At 39.2% G+C, this 21,149-nt stretch overlaps 1 protein-coding gene across 1 annotated transcript in view; it reads right to left on the bottom strand.

Moving 5' to 3' along the window:
* Positions 1–21,149, bottom strand: part of RCL1 (RNA terminal phosphate cyclase-like 1) — a 47,581-nt gene that overhangs the window by 9,613 nt on the left and 16,819 nt on the right. The window contains exons 2-7 of the mRNA XM_004677641.2: positions 20,464–20,535; positions 17,786–17,961; positions 12,894–12,968; positions 11,834–11,958; positions 6,280–6,405; positions 2,928–3,084 (exon numbers count right to left, since the gene is read on the bottom strand). Of these exons, the coding sequence (XP_004677698.1) occupies positions 2,928–3,084; positions 6,280–6,405; positions 11,834–11,958; positions 12,894–12,968; positions 17,786–17,961; positions 20,464–20,535 (731 nt within the window). The remainder of the gene's footprint in view (positions 1–2,927; positions 3,085–6,279; positions 6,406–11,833; positions 11,959–12,893; positions 12,969–17,785; positions 17,962–20,463; positions 20,536–21,149) is intronic.

Here is a 21,149-nt window from a genome sequence, read left to right as displayed (position 1 = left end):
CCCGTGGGGATTACAATTGAGATGAAAAAAAAAATGTGAAAAATGATGTAAAAATAAACTTTTTAATAATAAAAAAAAAAACTTACATCCTTCCATTGTTATTTTTTATACATCATCTTTCACCATTTTTTCATCCTTGCCCACCAACTCAATAAGCAGAAGTCTTTTCAAAAACTTTCTCCTGAGTACAGTTGCTTTAAGTTTCCTTTCTTCTTTCATTCTTATATTTCTCAACCTTTTCAGGCATTTGCTTCTTTTAGATGCATACAATACGCTGTTTAATTAGTGGCTTAAAACTGCCCTTATTTCTGCTCATTCTTTCTAGTATAATTTTATTTAAAATCCAAGTTTATATGCATAAAGTGAAAACAGGATAACCTTAGATTTCTACAGTAAGATTTTGGAAGCATCACAGGAAGAAATTCAGTTTCTGACAACAACACTGTCCAAGGCTAGACCCTTCCAGACTTGGAACATAATAGGTAGTCACTCATTGTAAATAGACCTCTCTCCATTTTTAATGAATGTAGGGCAGGGAATAAAACAATTAGCCATTCTGTCAATGAAGTAAGAAAATGGTGGTGGGGGCGGGAGTTATACTATTGCTAGTCTTTATGAAAATCTATTGCTTTTTCTAAAGTACATGAATTAATAAAGGACAGTAGTTATATCTATCAGCAAATTTTAAGAGGAACCACAGCATATATGTTGTCCTGACCCACTGACAACCAAAAGTTTGTTCTTTCGAAACTTTCTAAAATTAAACTATTCTCTTCAGTCTCTGCTTCCTATCACCATGCTGCTATTCCACCATTCTCAAATGATTTTTATAATGTAATGGACTAGTATTTTAGTCTAACAAATATGCTAGGATCTGTTTATAGGACACCATGGAAGGAGAGGGCAGGGCTATCGCTACAGCAGAGGATGCATTCCTTACTGTGAATGGTTTCAATGTCACTGCAATTAATGAGGACCTAGACATATTTTAAGACGAAGCCAAAGCTATGCAGGGCAGTGGGACAAGGAATGCTACTCACCCTGCATCAAAGAAAGGGTTTGGGGAAGGAGAGACTAAAGTGGGATCTATTCATTAGGAGCAACGAACAGATTTGGATAGGGAAAAACAAGAGAATGGGAAAAAGCACAATCCAGAGATTAAAAGGGGATTGCGTGCTGTCTGCAAATAAGTACATGAAACACAGGAAGAAGGTGAATTAAGCATATTAAGGTAGAGCTTTTCTAAGTTGGTCAAGAGTTTTTACTTTATCTTGGAAAAGTAAAAAGCAAATGAAGTCTCTGAACACAGGAGTGAAAAAATTAGATTAGCATTTTAGGAGAAAATTTAGACTAAACATGTTTTTTAAAAAAAAAGGTTTTTTTAAGAATTTCATATAGCCTAGATCTGGGGAGGTGGAGGTGAGTAATGGATGGAGACACATAAAAGACAGGACAGGAAATAGTGGTTCTAGAAAGAAATAGAATCAAGAAGTACTGGTAATTGATGAGGTATAAATAGAATAAGAGAGACTAGATCAAAAGATTAAAATTTAAGTAAAAATAAATGACAGCTTCAAAGGAGATAGATATTTTTTTTAAATATTTATTTATGCATACAAACTGAGGTACAGGCTAGAGGTGGGGGAGGGGTGAGAGATTCACCGTAGACAGAGTGGGAAGTAGAATAGGCAGATGGACTGAAATACACTGCTGAGAAGAGCAGTGGGTGGATCAGGAGAGGTGTGCACGCCATGTGGGTCAGCTCCCGGGCTGGGGATTGAACTCCTGCTGCAGTGGCTGCGATAGATTCACAGTGCTGTGCTTTAATCTGTTGTGTCACCAGGGAGGACCCAGGAAATAGATTTTTATTATTCATTTAAATGATGTCAGGTCACAAAATGAGTTACTCATAAAAATATTAAGTATTTTAACCTCTTAATTAAAAATCATAGACATATACAAAGGAACTTTTCTTAAAGATTTCAAAACTTGGTCCAAGGACAATGGAATGATTTAAAGTAGATGTTAACTGAAGAAAAAAATTTAAAAACCTAACCCAAACTGCATTTTTTTTTCCACTTTTGTGCACAGGCATGCTATGCTTTTGCCTAGCAGGCTTATAATCTGCTATTTATAGGGATATAAAACCCAACTCCAGCTGTACCCATAGGCTCCCTCTGAGCTGTTCTATAATGTGATGCTTCCTTCCATTTCCCCCAGATCTGCTGGAAAAATATACTTGAAGGGTTCCCATGGTCAGATAAGGAGTCCACAGGCCACCACAGAAAAGAATCCTGCCCATGTCACAGAATTATATAGGGAGGCACATAGCTCACGTGCATTCCGCCTTCACAAATGCCTAGACAACTCCTGAGCAAAGTAACTGGCCTGATCATTTACCACAACTTCTAGTTAGTTACTACTCATCTTTTACAATCACTGAAGTTAGCATCAAATGTTGGACTAATTCAGCATCAGAACAGCTGAAGTCATTTTGATTCTGAATCAACTGTCACATTCAGATATAGATTTCCAGCTTCTTTGGCAAAAAATAGTGTCTCCTACCTTCCCACAGGACAACTGGGAGAATTGAGAGAAAGTACCCACTTTGCTCAGTGCAGCATGTGGTCTTCAAATGCCAGTCACACCTTAGTTGCTTTGGATTTTTACCTTCTCTCCCCTTATGATTCTGTTCTTTTCTTTTCTCATCATTAAAACTTACCTAGCTTGCATTCCAACTGAGCAGGGACAGGTCTCTGCGCAAAGACTAAATTAGTAATCCATTAAACTAGTTGATGCTAAACTGTAGGATCAGGTTAACTCCTTGGTTTAAGCCTTTGGAGAAGAATGTTGCAAAGAAACAAGAATGAGAGAAGAATGCTTCCTGATGGCTCCTTTTTCAGAACCTGCAGAGGATGAGAACATACCCTATAGATTTCTTCAAGCAGCAGCTTAGCACAGTTCCTGCCAAGGTCCTCTGGAAGCACTGCTGCTCCTTGGCCCTGAGGGTTGGAAGCCAGTTCAGCACTGAGGAAAGTGCCATTAGTGGTCTCAGCAACCAGGGATAACCCAAAGCCTGGAGACCTGAGGACACAAAGGCACAGGTATTCAATAGGGATAATGAAGTAGGGTTCACATCACCACATAAGAGAAAACAAACATCTTTCTGACAACATTTTGTCTAGTAACATCAAACTTTATTAGTTTGTTTTGTGGTAAGGGGATTGAGAGAAATGGGATGGATAGGTTAGTAGCAGCTGTCTAAACTGCTAATAACACTTTGGCCACTAGCTCTACCAAAATATGGCCAGGAATGAAGCAAAGCAGGTCTCAAGGCTATGCTGCCCACAGCTACAGTGTGATGTTTTATAATGTCATTAACCAGGCCCTAAAGTTAATGTCACTAACTTATCCCAAAGCCCACACTGGAAATATACAAAATACAATGAGTAGTACACACATGGCAAAATGCAACTTTGCATTGCTTTTCCTATTGGTTTCCCCAACCCCTTCCCTCTCAAACTCCTCCTCCACTTTCAAAAGATCTTGCCTTGAGAATTTTTAACAATCAACACACATAACATTAACAAGGATTCTCAGATATCCAGCACATATTTTGTGCAGGTTTCTGAGCTCGGAGCTTTGATGCTACAACTCTGCTGGATAAGTATCATCCACATTTTACAAATGAGAAAATGGAGAATTTAACCAACTATGTCCACACAGCTAGACAGTGATGGAGACACATTTCAAACACAAGCCTTCCAGACTCACTCAGTCCTCACTCACAAGCAATTCAGAAGGTATAAGCAAGCCTGGATTACAGCTGATTACAGCTCTTGAGAACATCAGCCATTGTTTCCTCTTAAAAACTACTACAGAAGCCAGAAATGCCTTAATCAGCACACCTTTATGTTTTTGTCCCTAAAAAATAGCTCTAAACTCAGATTTAATATAATCAATGAACTGGTGCCACATTCTGTTTTGTTTCTACCACCCAACTGCCAGAACTTAACACCTCCTATCTGGAACCACAGTTGATTCATTCACTCGTGCATCCAACAAACATTTGGGGAGAAGTACACAGGGTGTCAAGGAATTGGGAGCACTCTGGTAAACCACAAGTTTTCTTGACCATTCAGAGTTTAGTGACAACCAGTTTGACACAAAACAAAATAAGTTCATAAGCAATTTGAAACAGTGGTTATACTTTGCCGAGTGTCTTTTAAGTAAATGTGTCACAGGAAAGGGGGGGGCAGCCCCTCCAGCAATAAGTCTGTATGCAATTGCAATACAGAACCCACCTCCTTTAACAATTCAACACATGTATTTATGAAGCACTTTTTATGTGTCCAGCACAAAACTAGGCAAGATATGTTTCAGAAAAACCAAGTATAATATTAGTGCAGCCTCAAATGTACTAAATAAGCTCACTTTACAGAAGAACTATAATGGTCAATCATTAATTTCTTTAAAAATGATTGGAATTGTATACTGGTTTTACATATGATTTTTTAAACTGGACGCTGAAGTTAAAGACCCACACTGCCCTGTGTCTAAATCCATGTATGAAATTCCAACTCACGATCAGCAAGTATGAGATCAGGCCACTCACTAGGATCAGCCTGGTTAGTGACATTATAAAACATCACACTGTAGCTGGGGGCAGCATAGTCTTGAGACCTGCTTTGCTTCATTCCTGGCCATGTTTTGGTAGAGCTAGTGGCCAAAGTGTTATTAGCACTTCAGACAGCTGCTACTAACCTATCCATCCCATTTCTCTTAATCCCCTTACCCCAGAAAATAGATGACATGTAATTCCAGACCTGTGGCAAAGAAGGAAAGAGGAAAGAAAGAACAGTATCAGTAGCTGCCATTTCCATAACATCTATTATGTGCCAGGCATTTCATCAGGGGTTTACCTTTTTTCATCTGTAACCTAGGGATATAGGTGTTATCAGTCCCATGAAAGGAAAAAGAAAAAAACTGGTGACATCTGAGTAATACACAAAAAATTTGGGACCATCACTGACCTTTCCAACTCCCAGAAGAAAGGGCCAGCTCTCTATCCATACTTTCCCAACTCTACCCTCTGACGCCACCACATTTTTGCTTTGGGACTACAATGCTGTGGGGTCTTCATGAAGCTCAAGGGAAAGATGAAGGTAAGTTAAAAAATACAGTATTTTTAAAAATACAGTATTTTTTAACTTACCTTCATCTTTCCCTTGAGCTTCATGAAGACCCCACAACATTCTCAGCCCACCTTAACTCCTTCTTTACTTAAGTCAAAGTTAGGAAATCTTAGATGGAACAACAATGAAAAAGAATGAGCTATGGTACTAGTTAAAAGGCTGGTTTCTTAACTACAATACTCAATCTAGATTCTTGATTCTTACTTTTAAGTGACACAACTTGAAAATTTCAGGAATGAAGTCTAAAAAATGTAATGATACCACCATGATTATTGAAATGGTTTAGCAAAACCAAAACCAAACACATACTAATAAAACAAATTTGGCAAAACACTACCTGTAGTAGCAATACACAGATATTTACTGTATTATCAACAATTCTGAATGTTTAACATTTTCATAATAAAAAACTTGGTTTTCAGAGACACTTTACAGGGGTGGGAAGGGGAATAGTATGAAAACTGGGGTGGGAAGAGAACACGGGACTATGGTTAAGTGATGGTGTGAAGTCCACGAGATGAAAAAATGCACAAAATGACAATGCAAAAAATAAATAGATATAATGGTTTTTTGGTTTTGTTGGGTTTTTTTTTTTGGCTTGTTTTTACGAAGAATTTAACCAAACCAAGTTGAAATCTGTGGTAACAACTTTCTTTGGCTCTGGTGATGGTGTTCCCTTAATGGAGAAAGAAATCGACTGACACTTAGACCAAGAGAGGATTTTTCTCACTAAATATTATTTGCTCAGGGTTGAAGAACTTGTTTTGTATGTGCACGTGTGTAAGTGCAGATGGGATTTAAAGTTCAAGATATTGTTTATTAATAACTAGGCTTTCACTCCCCTGGGCTAGGAACTAGACTCCTCTGCTCCCAGCACTGGCCACTGTGATGTTTTCCATATGATGGGCACTCAAAAGATGCCTGCTGCTGAAAACACCAGTTAGTCAGAAAGAAATGAGTTCTGAAATCATTCTTCCCCTGGCTACCCAACCTCAGAGCTGGCAGCATTACTGTCATTCAGAACAGTAGTATGAAAATACCTAGGGCAGCTTCAGAATCAGGCTCCAAAAACACAAACACTTACTTCCCAGAGTTGACTCCTTTCATGTGGTCTGTGTAAATATAGATATCAGGTATAAACTTGTTAAGGATGCTCCTTGCAGAATCCACAATCCGGTTTGCCATCTGAGGTGACACACGTACAGAATACCTGCAACCTGAAGTTAAGGATGGCATTCTACTCCGGCTCCAGAACAAAGAAAAGTCGGTAATAAAGCTAGCAAATACTCTGGAACTGTAATAACAAACTAGGACTTCTAATTTCAGAGTATTTTCCAACTATATATAATTTATAGTAACACAACCTAATTTTTTATCACTTTTATTACTATATAATTTTTATAATGTTATTTTAAAAGGCTAAAATGCTCTGGTTAAAATAATTTCAAACAATATGGAGAACTGGAAAGCCTAAAAAAATTCCAAATCTGCTTCTAGACTTCCAGCTAATAACCTCCCCTAGAAATGGCTCAACTCAATTTTGGGACAAGAAAAGACAACTCCCTTGCTGTACAACAATAGCCAGGTTCCCTGTGAAGTATCCTCTGACCACCCTCACTGCTATACCCTTTCTTTTCAGGACCTAAGGAAAGGTCAGTCACTATCCTGGGGCTGACCTGGGTCAATGCCAAGCATAACATAGCTGCTGTTTATAAAGACTGAAAAAGGTTTGTATTGTTTTTAAACTTACAGAGCCTATTTTCAGTTACTTAAATATCAATTACCCATTTTGTCAATGATACAGGTTTCCACACTTGGTATTTATGGTTATAGTACTGATAACTAGCAGTTTTACAACACAGCACACCCGGGAAGCAAAAAGGGAAGATTTTGGTAACTCAAACGCAAAGGCTAGTATTTGAGGAAGTGGAAACTAGTAGCTTAAATTAGATTTGAATGCAGAGACTTGCTGTCCCCAAACTCAAATCAAATTTAAAAATATGTACTGAGTATACTTTCAATGTGCAACATACAGTCAAGAGCTGCCTCTATATGTGAGATGAAAAGCTATAGAAACAGAGAGATAACATGTGATCTCCCACTACCCGACACAAACCCTATGGGGTTTCCAAAATTTCCAACAGGGAAAATAAAGGATATGGCATGCCCATTCCCGCACACAAAAATTACTTTCAGTAACACAATTTCCATTTGAACTAGAGAAACAAAAAGCTCAGAGACTATGCAAAGAACTTAACACCATCTGTTCCCTTTTATGATCTATCCTGAATGCTCCACTATAAAAACAATCTTCCTCAATGAGAATCCCCCCCCCCCCAGTAAATTTAAGCTTTCCCAGATCTCACTATCAAAATTCCTCAGCTTGTTCCATATTCGCCTTCAACCTGGCACCATCATACCCCTACACTCCCAAATTGTCCAAATTCTTCAACCTGAACTGCCTTCATTATTCCAGCCCAAGGTCCCCTTCTCTCTTGAAACCCTCTGGCCAGTACCCAACTGTGGTCACTAATTGAACTTACCAGATATCTTCCTTCATATGCACACATTTGTTCTTGCTCTTCAACAAGACCACACACTCCACAAGAGAAAGAACTCTATTTCTATATACCTCAGCATACTAATACACTAGTTTTGTACTCAGAAATATTTGACAAATATTTGACTTGACTAAAAGGACAAACTTGAAATGAGGAAAGAGCAAAGAGGGATTTTTCAATACACACACAGAGTCCCGTTACATCACCACCTCTTCAGCCCAGAATGTACTTTTGACCACAGGCATCTCAGACAAACAGTCCCGGATCTCATACCCTTTGGACCTGGGGGATGATGTTCTCTGAAGCTGCCCACTCTTCCAGGCAAGCACAGCTTTCCTTCCTTAACACATAATCCTATAGCATTCCTGGCTCCCAAAGTTCTTTCAGAAATAGTATCATCTTATTTTATATTTCAGTAACTCTGTGGCAAGGGTCACAGATTCTTGCTTCCAGAACTCACACTGAGGACAAGATTTAAGATTAAAGTTAAATAGATCTAGATTCACAAAGACAACTTCTTCCCCTAAAGTATCCAGAGATACGGAAACCAAAAGGTAATAGTTGCCTACTCGAGGCCAGTGAGACCTATGCTAGAATTCTGGCAGTGAAATCAAAAAAAAAGGAAAGGAGCTTTAAAGTCAGCTACATGTCAAGAGTCACCACAGAGCCATCTGGCTTGGAAAGGAGGCCATACCAAGGAATGACTAAGAGCTCTAGAGCCAGACTGCCCACCTTCAAATGCCAGATCTAGCAAAGTATATCATTCTGATCCCATGTGCTGCATGCAGTACTTCTGTGCCTCCACTTCCTTATCAGTAAGAGGAGGATAATCATAATACTCTCATCAGGGTCTGGAAGCTCAAATGAAGTAATGCATATAAAGCACTCTGTGCCTGGTATGTGGCAAAAGTCCAGTGTATGTCAGCTATTGCTTTTCTTACTGTTAGTTCAACATTCAAATCCAAAATAGTTCCCTATCCTTTTGGAAATCAGGGTACCTCTAGGAATGTGATAAAAGCTAGGAAACTAATAAGAAGCACACACCCCCTACTGCAGATAACTTCCGAGGAAGGGGGAACGTGTACCTCCTGGGGCCCATTTATGAACACCACATGAAGAACTCTTTCCAAGAAAGATTCATAATTACCATCCATAAGAAGCTCCCACATCCTTGTCCCTTCCTGTTTTCAAGGTCAGAGAAGCTAAGAAAACTATGTATATGTGAGAGGTAGGGAATGGGGGAGAGACAGATTCTCTAACCACCTTCCTCTATGTTGGAGAAAGGCAACTAAATTGTCCCCAAAACTACAACTTTCCCATCTTCTGCTTCTACCACAAGCTTTTTCTTTTAGTTCTTATATACCAAATCATCAAGCTACTGGGATAGCATCACAAAAATCAAACACTGTTCCTTTCTCATCCTGCATCAGGAAAGTAGAAGAAGAGAATGGGTGGCATTTAACAAATTAAACCTGTCAAATTCAGCTACTAGCAGGAATCAACATCAGCTTCCTCCATGCCCCTCTCAGAGGGCAAAGATGCACTTTGGGTGTGACTTAGTTAAAACCACACACACACAAACACACACACACACACACATGAGTAGAGCTAGTTCTCCCAACCTGATCCCTCCTATGGGGAATATAACCTCAAGCTCAGCCCAACAGTGGTTTTAAAACACACACACACATACACACACACACACACACACACACACAACCAGCTAAAACTTTTTCCAAAGGATTTATTTTATCCCAGGCTCCAAAAGAAGGTTGGATCTCAATTCAAACCCACATTCATTGGAGGTGTTTATAAAGTGGGCAGTTCTGTCAGTGGCTAGAACATTTGGTTTGCAGACAGGGATCTGAGACCGGTGCTGCAACAATTCTCCTCAGGAGTTCAGAGAAAAGCTATATAAACAGAGGTATAATGAGGAGGATAGGGTGTCCTACCCCACCTCAAGAAAGGGAAGCAACTCAGGACTTCACCAGTCTTTCTGGCTCAGATTCCACATGGAAAGTGTCAAAGAACATCAAAGAGAAGGCAGAGAGGAACAAAGTCACACCACAGGTGCCTGGGGCACCGCAGTTCTCTTAGCTCTCACAGTCTCATCCATAAAACCCCAGGGGCTTTCCCGGTGTGGTCACCAAAGCCCTCCTTAGGAGGTTTTGTGCACCCAGTACAGAGTGCAGGAGGGATCCCGTAGGACAGCCTTGTCACATACACGTTGTTACCACAAGACTTTGCCAAAATACATGCTGGAATCACATTTCCAGACTAGAGGGAATAGATTATAAGCAGAGTTTATAATGGCTCTATACTGCCATTATAGAGCATTAAGAAAATAAATCTCAAATGAGAATAAACAAATTGAAATAGTCCTGGCAGTGAGGTAGAATTTCAGGTACAAGGCACAATATTTGTGGAAATAGTGAAAAACAAGAAAATTCAATGACCATCTAAGGGGAAAGCCGTGCAAAGAATAGGCCACACAGTGTTTTATGGTATAAATTCCTGTTTTTGATCCTTAAAAGAACTTCAAGCAGCAGTGTTAAGTTTGATCTTTTAAAAAATATTTATTTATTTATGTATACAGAACTGGGGTACAGGCTAGAGGTGCAGGGGGGGGTGAGAGGATTCACCAGAGATAGGGTGGGGAGCAGAACAGACAGACTGACAAAATACACTGCTGAGGGGGGCATTGGGCAGGCCAAGAGAGGTCTGCTGCGCCATGTGGATCACCTCCCATGTGCATCACCTCCGCGGCCAGGGATCCGACTCACACTGAAGCGGCTGCAGCTCACTTGCAGTGCTAAGTCCTAACCCATTGCGCAACTTGGGAGGGTCTGTAAATTTTATCTTTTTATCCCAACGACAGCTCTCTCTAGCTGGTGACTGTGAGGAATACCATTTTCACTTACTGTTAATAAGCTCATTTGGGTCTCTGAAAAGTTAGTTCATTGCACACTTCTTTTCATCCAAGTAAAACATCCCACGCCCCCTGAGGAATGCAAGGCTTGACCTTAAGGACCTTCCCTATGCCTGAGAAGAGTCTTCCTACTTTTATCAAGCTTCCCTTTCACCCTAAGAAAGTCATTCCCCAAATTCATGAAGTACACTGGTGCCCAACACTTGCCCTTTCCCAGATCTTGTGAGCACACAGAATCTTACCATTTTTAACATATGAACCCCCAAAGCACAGTTTCCTAAACACAATTGCTTGTTGCTTCCACACAGCACACATATCGACTTTCACTAGACTGAATCTTTATAACCCTTAAGGTTGCTAAGGTGTCCCCTGACCACCTGGTTTCCTGACCAGGAAGCCCCTAAGACATTAGTAGTAAGGAGCACACTGGTTGTCATTCACCAATACTCCCTCCAATGCAGACCTGCACCTACTTACCCAGTCATTCCATAACCTGGATAAAACTGACCCTCCTGTTGTCTCTACTCCTCCCTCTTGCTGCCAACTGCTACTATACACAGCTGGCACCAAGATACAATTTCAGCCTCAGCTGAGCCCTTACTGTTCCACAGCCTTTTTCATTCCTTGGCTTACTACACCTAACTGTATTCACCACCCTTGTTTGTCCATCTGCCTACCCTGCTCCCCACTCTGTCTCTGGTGAATACTCTCACCATCCCTGCACCACTTGCCTGTACCCCAGTTCTTGTATGCATAAACAAATATTTTTTTAAAAATTTTAATTCCTCCCAACCCCCTTCAAATGTGATATTTACTTACAATAGAACACTATCTAACCTTTAAAAAAGGTAATATCACAAACAGGTAGAACCTATGACACCATACTAAGTAAAATCAGTCAGACACAGGAGAACAAACATTATATGCAGCCATTTGCTGAGTTAATTGAAAGAATCAATTTAGCCATGAGGCAAACAATAAGGCATCATATCTCCACCAATAATTACAATTTCATTGTCGATCATTTTCCAAGATTTTCCAAGATTATTGCCTAAAATGTAAAATAACCCTAAGATGTAGAGTTGTTATGAGTCATTCTTAGTACAGGAAGAAAAAAATAAGAAATCTTATCCAAATTCAAAGGATACGCCATTCCTCTGATTCGTTTGATTTTTCCTGGATCTGTGAGTTGAACAGGCTTCAGGAACTTTCTTACAGGACATGAGAAGAACACCTCACCTCCTCCCCCAGGAGGCATTCCCCGTCGCACAATCTATACATATGATGAGAAAGAAGAGATGAGGATATGGCAAAAAGTGGATTATCCTGACACCCAGTCTAATATGGTTTACACTAAAGGACTCTTCTTTAAAAGACAGGTAGCTCTTTCACATTCAACTTATCAATCCCTTTGAGCTCAACACCACCTATGTTAGTTCCAACAGGGCAGTGCAGAGCAAGGTCACCATATGGTGTGTCAAAAAGAGGAGTAGACCAGTAGATCCTAGTCAAATTTCAGCCAGATTATTTTTCCATCAGGACCTGTTTTTTCATCCTTAATATGAAGAACTGGACTATTTCATCAGCCGATTCCTTTTCTTAAATTTCAGGAATCCTTTTCTCCTCCTGTGCATAAAATTGATGTATCAATTCCATTAAATTGAAATAAAGGCACTTCCCCTTATTTAAAAAATATCAATGTAATAAAAAAAAGGTCAGATGCCAGATATCTTAAGATATCAAGTGTCATCGCACTGGATTGACATGATTTCTTTCAACAGCAAACTAACAGATGCTCAGGTTACTCCTACTAGGTCTTAAAAATACTGGAAAATTCTAAGAAGCATCCACAATACAAGTCCCGAGTCATAAATTATGTCCAAATGATCTAAATCAGAGAGTCAATATGCCAAAATCCTGGCTCCTCTACTTATTAACTGAGTGACAGACGTAGTTGTTAACAGAGCAAATATATGTACAATACTTACAACAGTGCCCACCACAAAGTTAACAGTTGGCTACTACTATTATGATGAAAGAGTCCCTTTTTCAGCTCAAAACCTGTAACACGTGGCTCACAAGTTCTGTGGATCTTCCCATAAAAGTCAACTTCAAATGTGACACACACTATGTGATAGGGCTCTTCCCAGGAGTCACAAGAAAATACTTTACATGGATATACACAGCAAAGAATTCACACCTTCTTACCTTTAGCTCAAAGGATTCACCGTCAATCCCAAACTGTTTCAAAAGAGGAAGGGCTGTTGCCTTAAGAACATCAACCTGTAGAAATATTTCAGGGAAAAAAAGTTAGTTAAAACTTTGTAAGAAAACTTTTTAAGGAAAAAAAAAAAGAGCCTATGAAGCAGGCTGAGGCTTAGCAACAGGTAAACAGAGGAACGACACTGGCTTTCAAGTGAGGTGGGCCTACTCTGCTCCCAAGAAAGACTGATTTTACAAGCCATGTGGCCTTTATGATGTGGAGACCTTAGAAGTCATTTTGAGCATCACAGGCATCCTACAAAAAGAACTTAGAAATTCCCGGACTAATAAAGAAAATGAAATGGGGCTTCTATTCATTCTTACAGACATAAACTTTATGGAAGAAAATATCAGCCCTTTTTATTCATCTTTTTCCAACAGGTTACTTGACATTTAAAGATGATGGCACTCAAAGCCAAAGCAAATCAAAGGCAAATGAACTAGTTCAAAGGCTACCTAAGAATCTTACTGATGCCCACCACACAGGCAGTTAAAGGTAGGTGATGCTTCTACAAGAAGTGTGGGTCCATGGCAGAATGAGAGCCTTAATAAAGCAGTGCAAACCCCAAACTCAAGTGACAGCACCCACAAGTAATAACAAAACTGTGCCAAGACCATTATTGTAATCTCTCCATTCAGAGATCCTAAAAGGCCGGGATTTCTTTCTTACTCACCTGTGCATTCCTCATAGAATGTAATGATAATAAAATCACATTTACCTAACACCTCAGTGAATGTAACCTCAAAGGAAACATGGAAAAGAAAATTACTCCCTTACTTATTCCCAGTGGAATAAGTACCATAAGTACCAAGCTTGTACAGAGAATGACCCTAGCAGAAGGCAGTGAGGGCAGTTCAAGCAGACGATGCAGGGAAAAGCCCTGGTCCTGATTCAGGCTCTGTCTGGCTGGGCTCAGACAACAAAATCCTAATCTCTAAGGAGCTCAGTCTTCTGCAAGTCTTGAAGTTTTCTACCAACTCTCACACGCTGAGTTCAAAAAAGTGCTATTACAACAAGGCTTTATAGTAGAGAACAGGATCCAACTAAATATCCTGTAACACAAAATTAATCAGAAGTGGGAAAAAAAAAGACCTATGGGACCTAGAATCATATTTAGAATGGACCAACTGAGGCAGAAATGATTACAGGGACAACCCATGAAACATTAGCTGATTTCAATTAAATATTAAAGCTAAACATACCCCACAACTTAAAACATGCAATTGGGATTGCCGGAACCAAAAACAATTCAGCTACGCTAGAAATTAAGGATGGTTAGGAAAAGGCCAAGACAGATTCCTGGAAAAAGTGGGGGAGGGAGAGGCTAGGATGTGGGTTACTCTGCCTGTAAGACTCCTAGAACTTGGTAGCCACCAGCTCTTCTGGGGAAAGAAAAGCAAGAAAACAACAGACCTCTGACTCATTCTACCTATACATGGAGTCATAAAACTTACTTTAAGGTTATCTGTTATCTCTTCTCCATTCAAAGCTCCAAGGAGACCTGGGGTCTTTCTTACTCATTCTGAATTCCTCAAATAGTGTAAGGATGACATTCAAATTACATTTATCTACCAAGTCAGTGTACTCTGCACACTAGTTTTACCAAAGTGGGAATGATCTCCAAGTTTTGCTATGAAAAACACAATCTTCACTCAGCAGTTAGAAACAGCCAAAGTCTGATCCAAGCACCCTGGCATATAGCTCCCTAACACCTCAGTAAATCAATCAATAGAAGAAATGTGATCAAATTCATGCCAAATAGAAAAGGGGAAGAAGCTGCTGAGTTATTTTGCCTAAAACTGTGACAGGAACACTCACCTCCCAGTTTTGGTACAAGAATTAAATAGATACGGATGTGACATGTGTACACTTAGCACCCAGCACACTTACATGCTTTATGGTACTTTATTTCCTAGTCTTTGCTCAACCTGTGTCTCTTGTATATGTACTGCAAGGATATTACTCTCCTAATGGTCAATGAAGTTTCTCACTGCAGTTTCTCCCAGCATGATTCAAACTCAATTCCTGTAAAGACCAATACTGTGAGTCATCCCTGGCTTCTTAGATTTGTCTTACTTGGCTTCTCCAAATATTTAATATTTGTACTCCTCAGTCACTATCTTCCATTCACAAGTTAAACACTGATTTCCTTCTTTTTTTCTTCTATTCTCAGTCCCTGGGGCCAAAGGCAAAACTTCTAAAGCCCACAGGGTCCAGAAAGGGAACTGTTATGGGAATGATCAGTTAGCTGAGACCTGTATCCAACTGGCCCTACTCAAAGAATGCTATTCAGCTCCAAACACTGTCTGCTATAGATGTACAGTGTTACAAAGTTAGCACATCAACCCACAATAACGTAAAATCTGGGGTTTTAAACATGAACAAATAATTCAGATACACATATGACCATCACACCCTATACATCCAGAGGGAAAAGACATGTAGGATTTCCAGTCAAATAACATGTAGGATTTCAGACTCTGTTCAACCTCAGAGTCTCACAGAATTAAGTATCCTGGTGTTACCTCTGGGATTACAGACAACATATACCAACTGCCAAATGATCATCCCCATGTCCATATTGTGTTGACCCAGGGAACAGAAACAAAGTCAAACACATCACCCTTCACATTACTGCAATTTTTCTCCTCCCCCTGTCAAATTCTTTCTGATCACTATCCTTCAAGTCAACCAGGACAAAAATCATAGAGTTCTTTATGATGGCTCCCTAGCCTAGCTCCAAAGAGTTGTCAAGTTATGAAGTCTCTCCCTCCAAACTATCCTAATATCTGTCCATTCCATTCCTTCCATCTCCATGATATTCAAATTAGTTGACACCTCTCCAACCCATCCCTGTCTAGGCCTCCACAGTTATCTTCCTAAAATCCAGAGTGACTTTATGGTTTTCCATCCTCTAGAAAACTCAACCTTCAGCACTTTGTATTCCTGTCAGAAGCCAGAGGCATCCTGCTATGGGGACAGCCACTCACCCCAATGAGACCAAATTCCCTAAAAGCAGAACTTAATCCTTGTGGGCAGAGAAGATGAAGACATGAATTGATGGGGAAACCATCAAAATGGTTTAAGAGAAAGCTCAAAATGAAGAAGTTACAGACAGTAAAGTTACTCTTTATCCAGTACTAGGTGTGTTTATTGTACCGTAGGCTACAGTCAGGTACTTTGCAAAGTCATTTTAATCATGCAGCAAGCAAAAGCATATATGGTCTTGCAATATGTGAAAATTAAATTTAGTTTCAATATTCTGCGTAGTTAGCACTTTTTCTGGGGAATTGTCAATGTTGATACTTAAAACATTGATAGTGTTAGTAGTTTGTTTGTTTGTTTTTAAGATTTATTTATTTATGCATACAGACTGGGGTACAGGCCAGAGGTGCAAGGGCGGTGAGAGGTTTCACCAGAGACAGAGTGGGAAGCAGGATAGGCAGATTAACAAAGTACACTGCTGAGGGGAGCAGCAGACAAGACAGGAGAGTCTGCTGTGCCATGTGGATCACCTCCTGGGCTTTGGATCGAACTCACACTGAAGCTGCTGCAGTGAGCTTGCAGTGCTATGTCCTAACCTACTGCGCCACCAGAGAGGGTCAGTGTTACTAGTTTTAAAGATCATTAACCACTATAGAAAAAGAGTACAAAACTGGACACAAACAGTGCCGCCAAGTCTTCTGTATGTGTCAGAACCTATCTCCTTTCCCCACTTTCAAACTGAAAGCATAGGGGCACTCTCATACTTTAAGTGAAGGGTGTATTTCATAAAATCTCCCCCAAAATGCAAGAATAAAGGCAATCATTTCTAATTAGTCGAAATTTCGTTCAGCTTTATGCAACATTACTTTACAGCTAAGAATTTTAGATCTTTCACAATACTCAGGATCCTAAAAAAAAGTTCTTGTACCTGAATTCCCAAGAATTGAGGAGTACGTTGTCTAATGCTTAAAGAACACATTAACTGTGTTTATACCTTAGCTGGTGCCTTGTGAATACCAGCAATCTCCATTTTGGGGCTCACTATCCCACCTGCTTCCCTGGCTGGGAAAGCTATACACTTCACATTCTGCCTTAGAAGATGCTCTTTCATTGGTCCTGGACCGCTGACTACTGAGATAAAGACAAGCATCCTCAGTATAGGACAACTTTCTCTCTCTCTCTCTCTCTCTCTCTCTCTCTCTCTCACACACACACACACACACACACACACACACACACACACACAAACCCATCCTACATTGGCTCTAATAAAGCCACAGTGACCTAAATATTAAACTCCCTATAAAAATAGGCAAATTTTATTAGCATGTTAATAAGCTTGTTGGAGCCTACAAACTATCACATATATGTTTCCTGCCTTTATGCCCTTTTTTAAATTTGCAAAATTCTCAGAAGAAGGTCCTCATATTTATGGTTGAGATTATGCTGTAGCAATAACAGGAAAATATTATTTTCTGCCTAAAATGTTGGCCTGCTGCCTCAGCTATCACATGACCTTACATAAACTCTGCTCTCACACACTTTAGACAACAAAGCCATCTTTCATGTCAAGTCTAATGAGACTGTAGACATCTGTTCTGAAGGTTCTTATATACAACAATGGAAGACACCTTGGGGATGTTAACAACTGTCACTAAATTTGGTAATTAAATGTCTTGGGTCACCTCTCTCCTTGAATGGAAACCTCTAAATCCCAAGGTACCACACAAGAAATATACCCAACAATACAATACAGCTGTGCCTTATCAGGTGTTTGTCTGCAATAGCTAGGTTGTGACAAAAGACAAAAAAATAAAAAAAAAATAGCATACCATTTGGCCTTACTACTCACCGAAGGGTCAACCTGGTCATTGGTCACTCCTCGTAGGACTATTTTTAATGGGTACTTCATAAATGGAGCCAGACAAAGAAGACTCTCCAGGTAATATCCAATACTGCGAAGGATACTACAGTCATGTTCCACAGATCCACCATACAGAAGACCAGGCTGATAATATAAAGTCGTTCCTTATACCGGAGGAAAAGAGAAGTAAGTCAGCAGAACAAAATAACCATGTGTCATAAAGGCAACAAAGGCAGTGAGTCCCAAAAAGTCTAATAAGGTCATCCAAGAGAACTCAAACTGCCATTTCTAAGAGCCTATATACATCACTCTAAATACTTATTCATTACTGACAAGTCTCTGTAACCATAATAAATTGTGAATGTAATTTAATAAATAGTAATAAATTAAACCACTCCCAAAGCCATCTGAAATGCCAAAGTTATGGCAGGGCACAGGAAAGTCTAACAAAACCTTGATCTCCCAACAGCACACTCTTACACTGGGCTGATGAGGAATTTAGAAATGAGGTTCTGAAGTCACCATACCAGCAACTAACTTCTAGGCCCCTGAAATAGGATTTCCCACAATTATCACGAAACAAGATGCCCACAGGTGGCAAGTACTCTAAGGCAATTAACTCCACTAACAAAAGCTATTTTAATGATAAAAAAAATGGAAATATGGCCCTCCCTGGTGGCACAGCTGGTTAAAGCACAGCACTGAGAATCTAAAGCCGCTTCCTCATGAGTTCGATTCCCGCCTGCCCCGGAGGTGACCACATGGCATGGCAGACCTCTCCTGACCCGCCCGCTGCTCCCCTCAGCAGTGCATTTCGTTGATCTGCCTGTTCTGCACTCCACTCTGTCTCTGGTGAATTCTCTCACCCTCCACATCTCTGGCCTGTATCCCAGTTCTGTATGCACAAATAAAATAAAATCTTTAAAAAAAAAATGGAAATATGTAAAATTATTTAACAGCCTTAGTGGTAACTTACTTATTGTTCACCCTTTCACATACTCATGTAATCTAAAAAGTTTCTTCCTAGATTTACATGTTGAAGGGAAAACAAATAAAATATATTAATGATTTGAGGGGGTACAAAGGGTTGAAAAAGAGTTTCTGCTACTCAGAACCTTTTGCCAAAGGCACAATTTACCAATAAATTTCACATTAGTGGAAAGAGATATGTTCAATCACTCAAAAGAAAAGTAGCTCTTGGGTATTTTATAGAGTAAAGGTAGAACTATATTAAAAAACAAAATTAATAGTTATATCAGAACAGGATTCTGACTAAGCAGAAAGATTCTACACCAGTTATTTGAAACACTATTAGAGTCACAAAACCAATTCTTAGATCAAAAAGCCAAAAAAAAAAAAAAAAAAATTTAAACTGCAAATTTGCTGATGCTTACAAATTAATCAAATGAGAAACTGACCAGTTCACTAGTATAGGAGATTTCTACTTAGGGTGTGTTGTTTGTGTGTGTGTATGCATTCAAGCACATGCATTGGTTTTGGTAGAGATATGAGGTAATTCCCAACTTAACGAAGTGATTAGGAAAGAGTAGAACCATCAGTCCTCCAGTCACCAATAAAAATTGTTGGAAAAGTCTTACAATTTCAAAATAAGCCAAAGTATACAAGGGAATCTTGACATGCAAAAGCCATCTGAATGTCTCATACTTGAGTTGATGCTGCTACAAATGACCAAGTAGAGTAGGTCAGTTTTGATACAAAGCTCATGGTCTTAAGAGGGCCAATATCTGGGGTACTAGTGTTTCCTTTGTTGACTATATATACAAAGGTACATAATTCATGAGTTAGCCATGGTGTTATATATAGTCGTCACTAACATTATGGGTAGATTCACCATTTCATTCAACTTTAGTCAGGACATATATTTTTTTCTTTTTTTTCAACATAGTGAAAAGAGGTTGAATAAACAGACTTATTCCATGACCTACTGCACAGGATAGATACAAAAGTTTCTAACAGAAAAAAAAAAGCTAGAAATAACCTACATGATTCTTGATAAGGAAGCAGTTAAATAAATTACCATGTATTCAAACAACAGAACATGATGTAAGGTCCACTAAAATACATGCATGTGCCAGCAGAGAAAGTTCTCTGAGATATTTGTGCTAGTGAAAAAGGAGTTGGCTGCAAAACAGTACTAAGAGCATGATCCTAGTGATTTTTGGGATACAAAAATGCCTGTGTAAACACACACTCCTGGCTGTGTCCCTAGCTAGGGAAGGGAATGGAGGAAGAAACAGGTGAAGATACAGTCATGTTTTTTGTATATATTTTTGTAAACTTAACTTAAAAGACAAAAATAAAACAATAAAATTCAGTACACAAAACTACCTCACAGAATTTCTTATAAGATTTCACTGTAACAATATAAGTAAATAAACTTTGAAAAGCTAAACATAAATATTAGGTATAAAATACTTTTATTATCTAAAAAATCTGAAATTTTCATTCTTCTAACTTCCTTAAAGCAAGGGTATGCCAACTTCATTGGCAAATTTCATGTACATCTCCCAAGCAATAGTATCAGAGGAAGGAAACTGGGTATTGCCATCTGAATATAATATTTATCCCATAGAAAGGGGAAGCTGAGAAATATTTAAGTTATACAAGAAAGTGCTTTTAGGAATGGGATGAAAAGGAGAAATTACCTGTTTGGTTTATTTCAATTCGAGAACCATTAGTTATTTTGTCCAATAGCCTTATGAAGCTGGCTTCAAAATCTGTGGAGAAAAGGCAAAACAGATAGATTGGCCTTATGTTAGGTGATCATTTCCAGAGATCACTTACCCAGGTGCTACAGTGGAGGGCAGGTTACATAACACATCACTCTTAAGATTCTTCCTCATATTCTGGGTGGGATCACTGGTTGAGGAACTGAAGCAGCTAACTAGCGACTAGCATGTATACATTTAGTAGAACTATTAGAAATAATTCAGCTTTCACAATCTATAAAAATTAACAGCTGTGTGAGCAGCATAGATATGAACTTCAATACCATCATCCACATAAAGACCTGTTCTTCTGCATAATGAACAAATGCCAAATAAGGGAGAAAAAGACAGAGAATAGGGAAGAGGTTCAAAGCCAAAATCTTACTTCTTCCAAAATATCTTAAGAAGACAGATTAAATTGAGGACTAGAGAGTCTCAGAGTCAATAAGAACTCCTTGTGTCTTCCATTCAACAAATTTTCCCTTCCTTTTTTTCTATTGATACCAACTCACTAACCTACATCTATAACCAATTCCATTTGTTTCTACCATTATAAAGGTATGTGAATGTACAGTATTATCACTCCTTTTAAAAATGCATAAAAAATAGGGCCCTCTCTGATG

Source organism: Condylura cristata, unplaced genomic scaffold (genome assembly GCF_000260355.1).
Source record: "Condylura cristata isolate star-nosed mole 26May11 unplaced genomic scaffold, ConCri1.0 scaffold00006, whole genome shotgun sequence".
Lineage (NCBI taxonomy): Eukaryota > Metazoa > Chordata > Mammalia > Eulipotyphla > Talpidae > Condylura > Condylura cristata.
The sequence above is the reverse complement of the archived record's forward strand: the minus strand, read 5'-3'. Positions and strand labels throughout refer to the sequence as shown.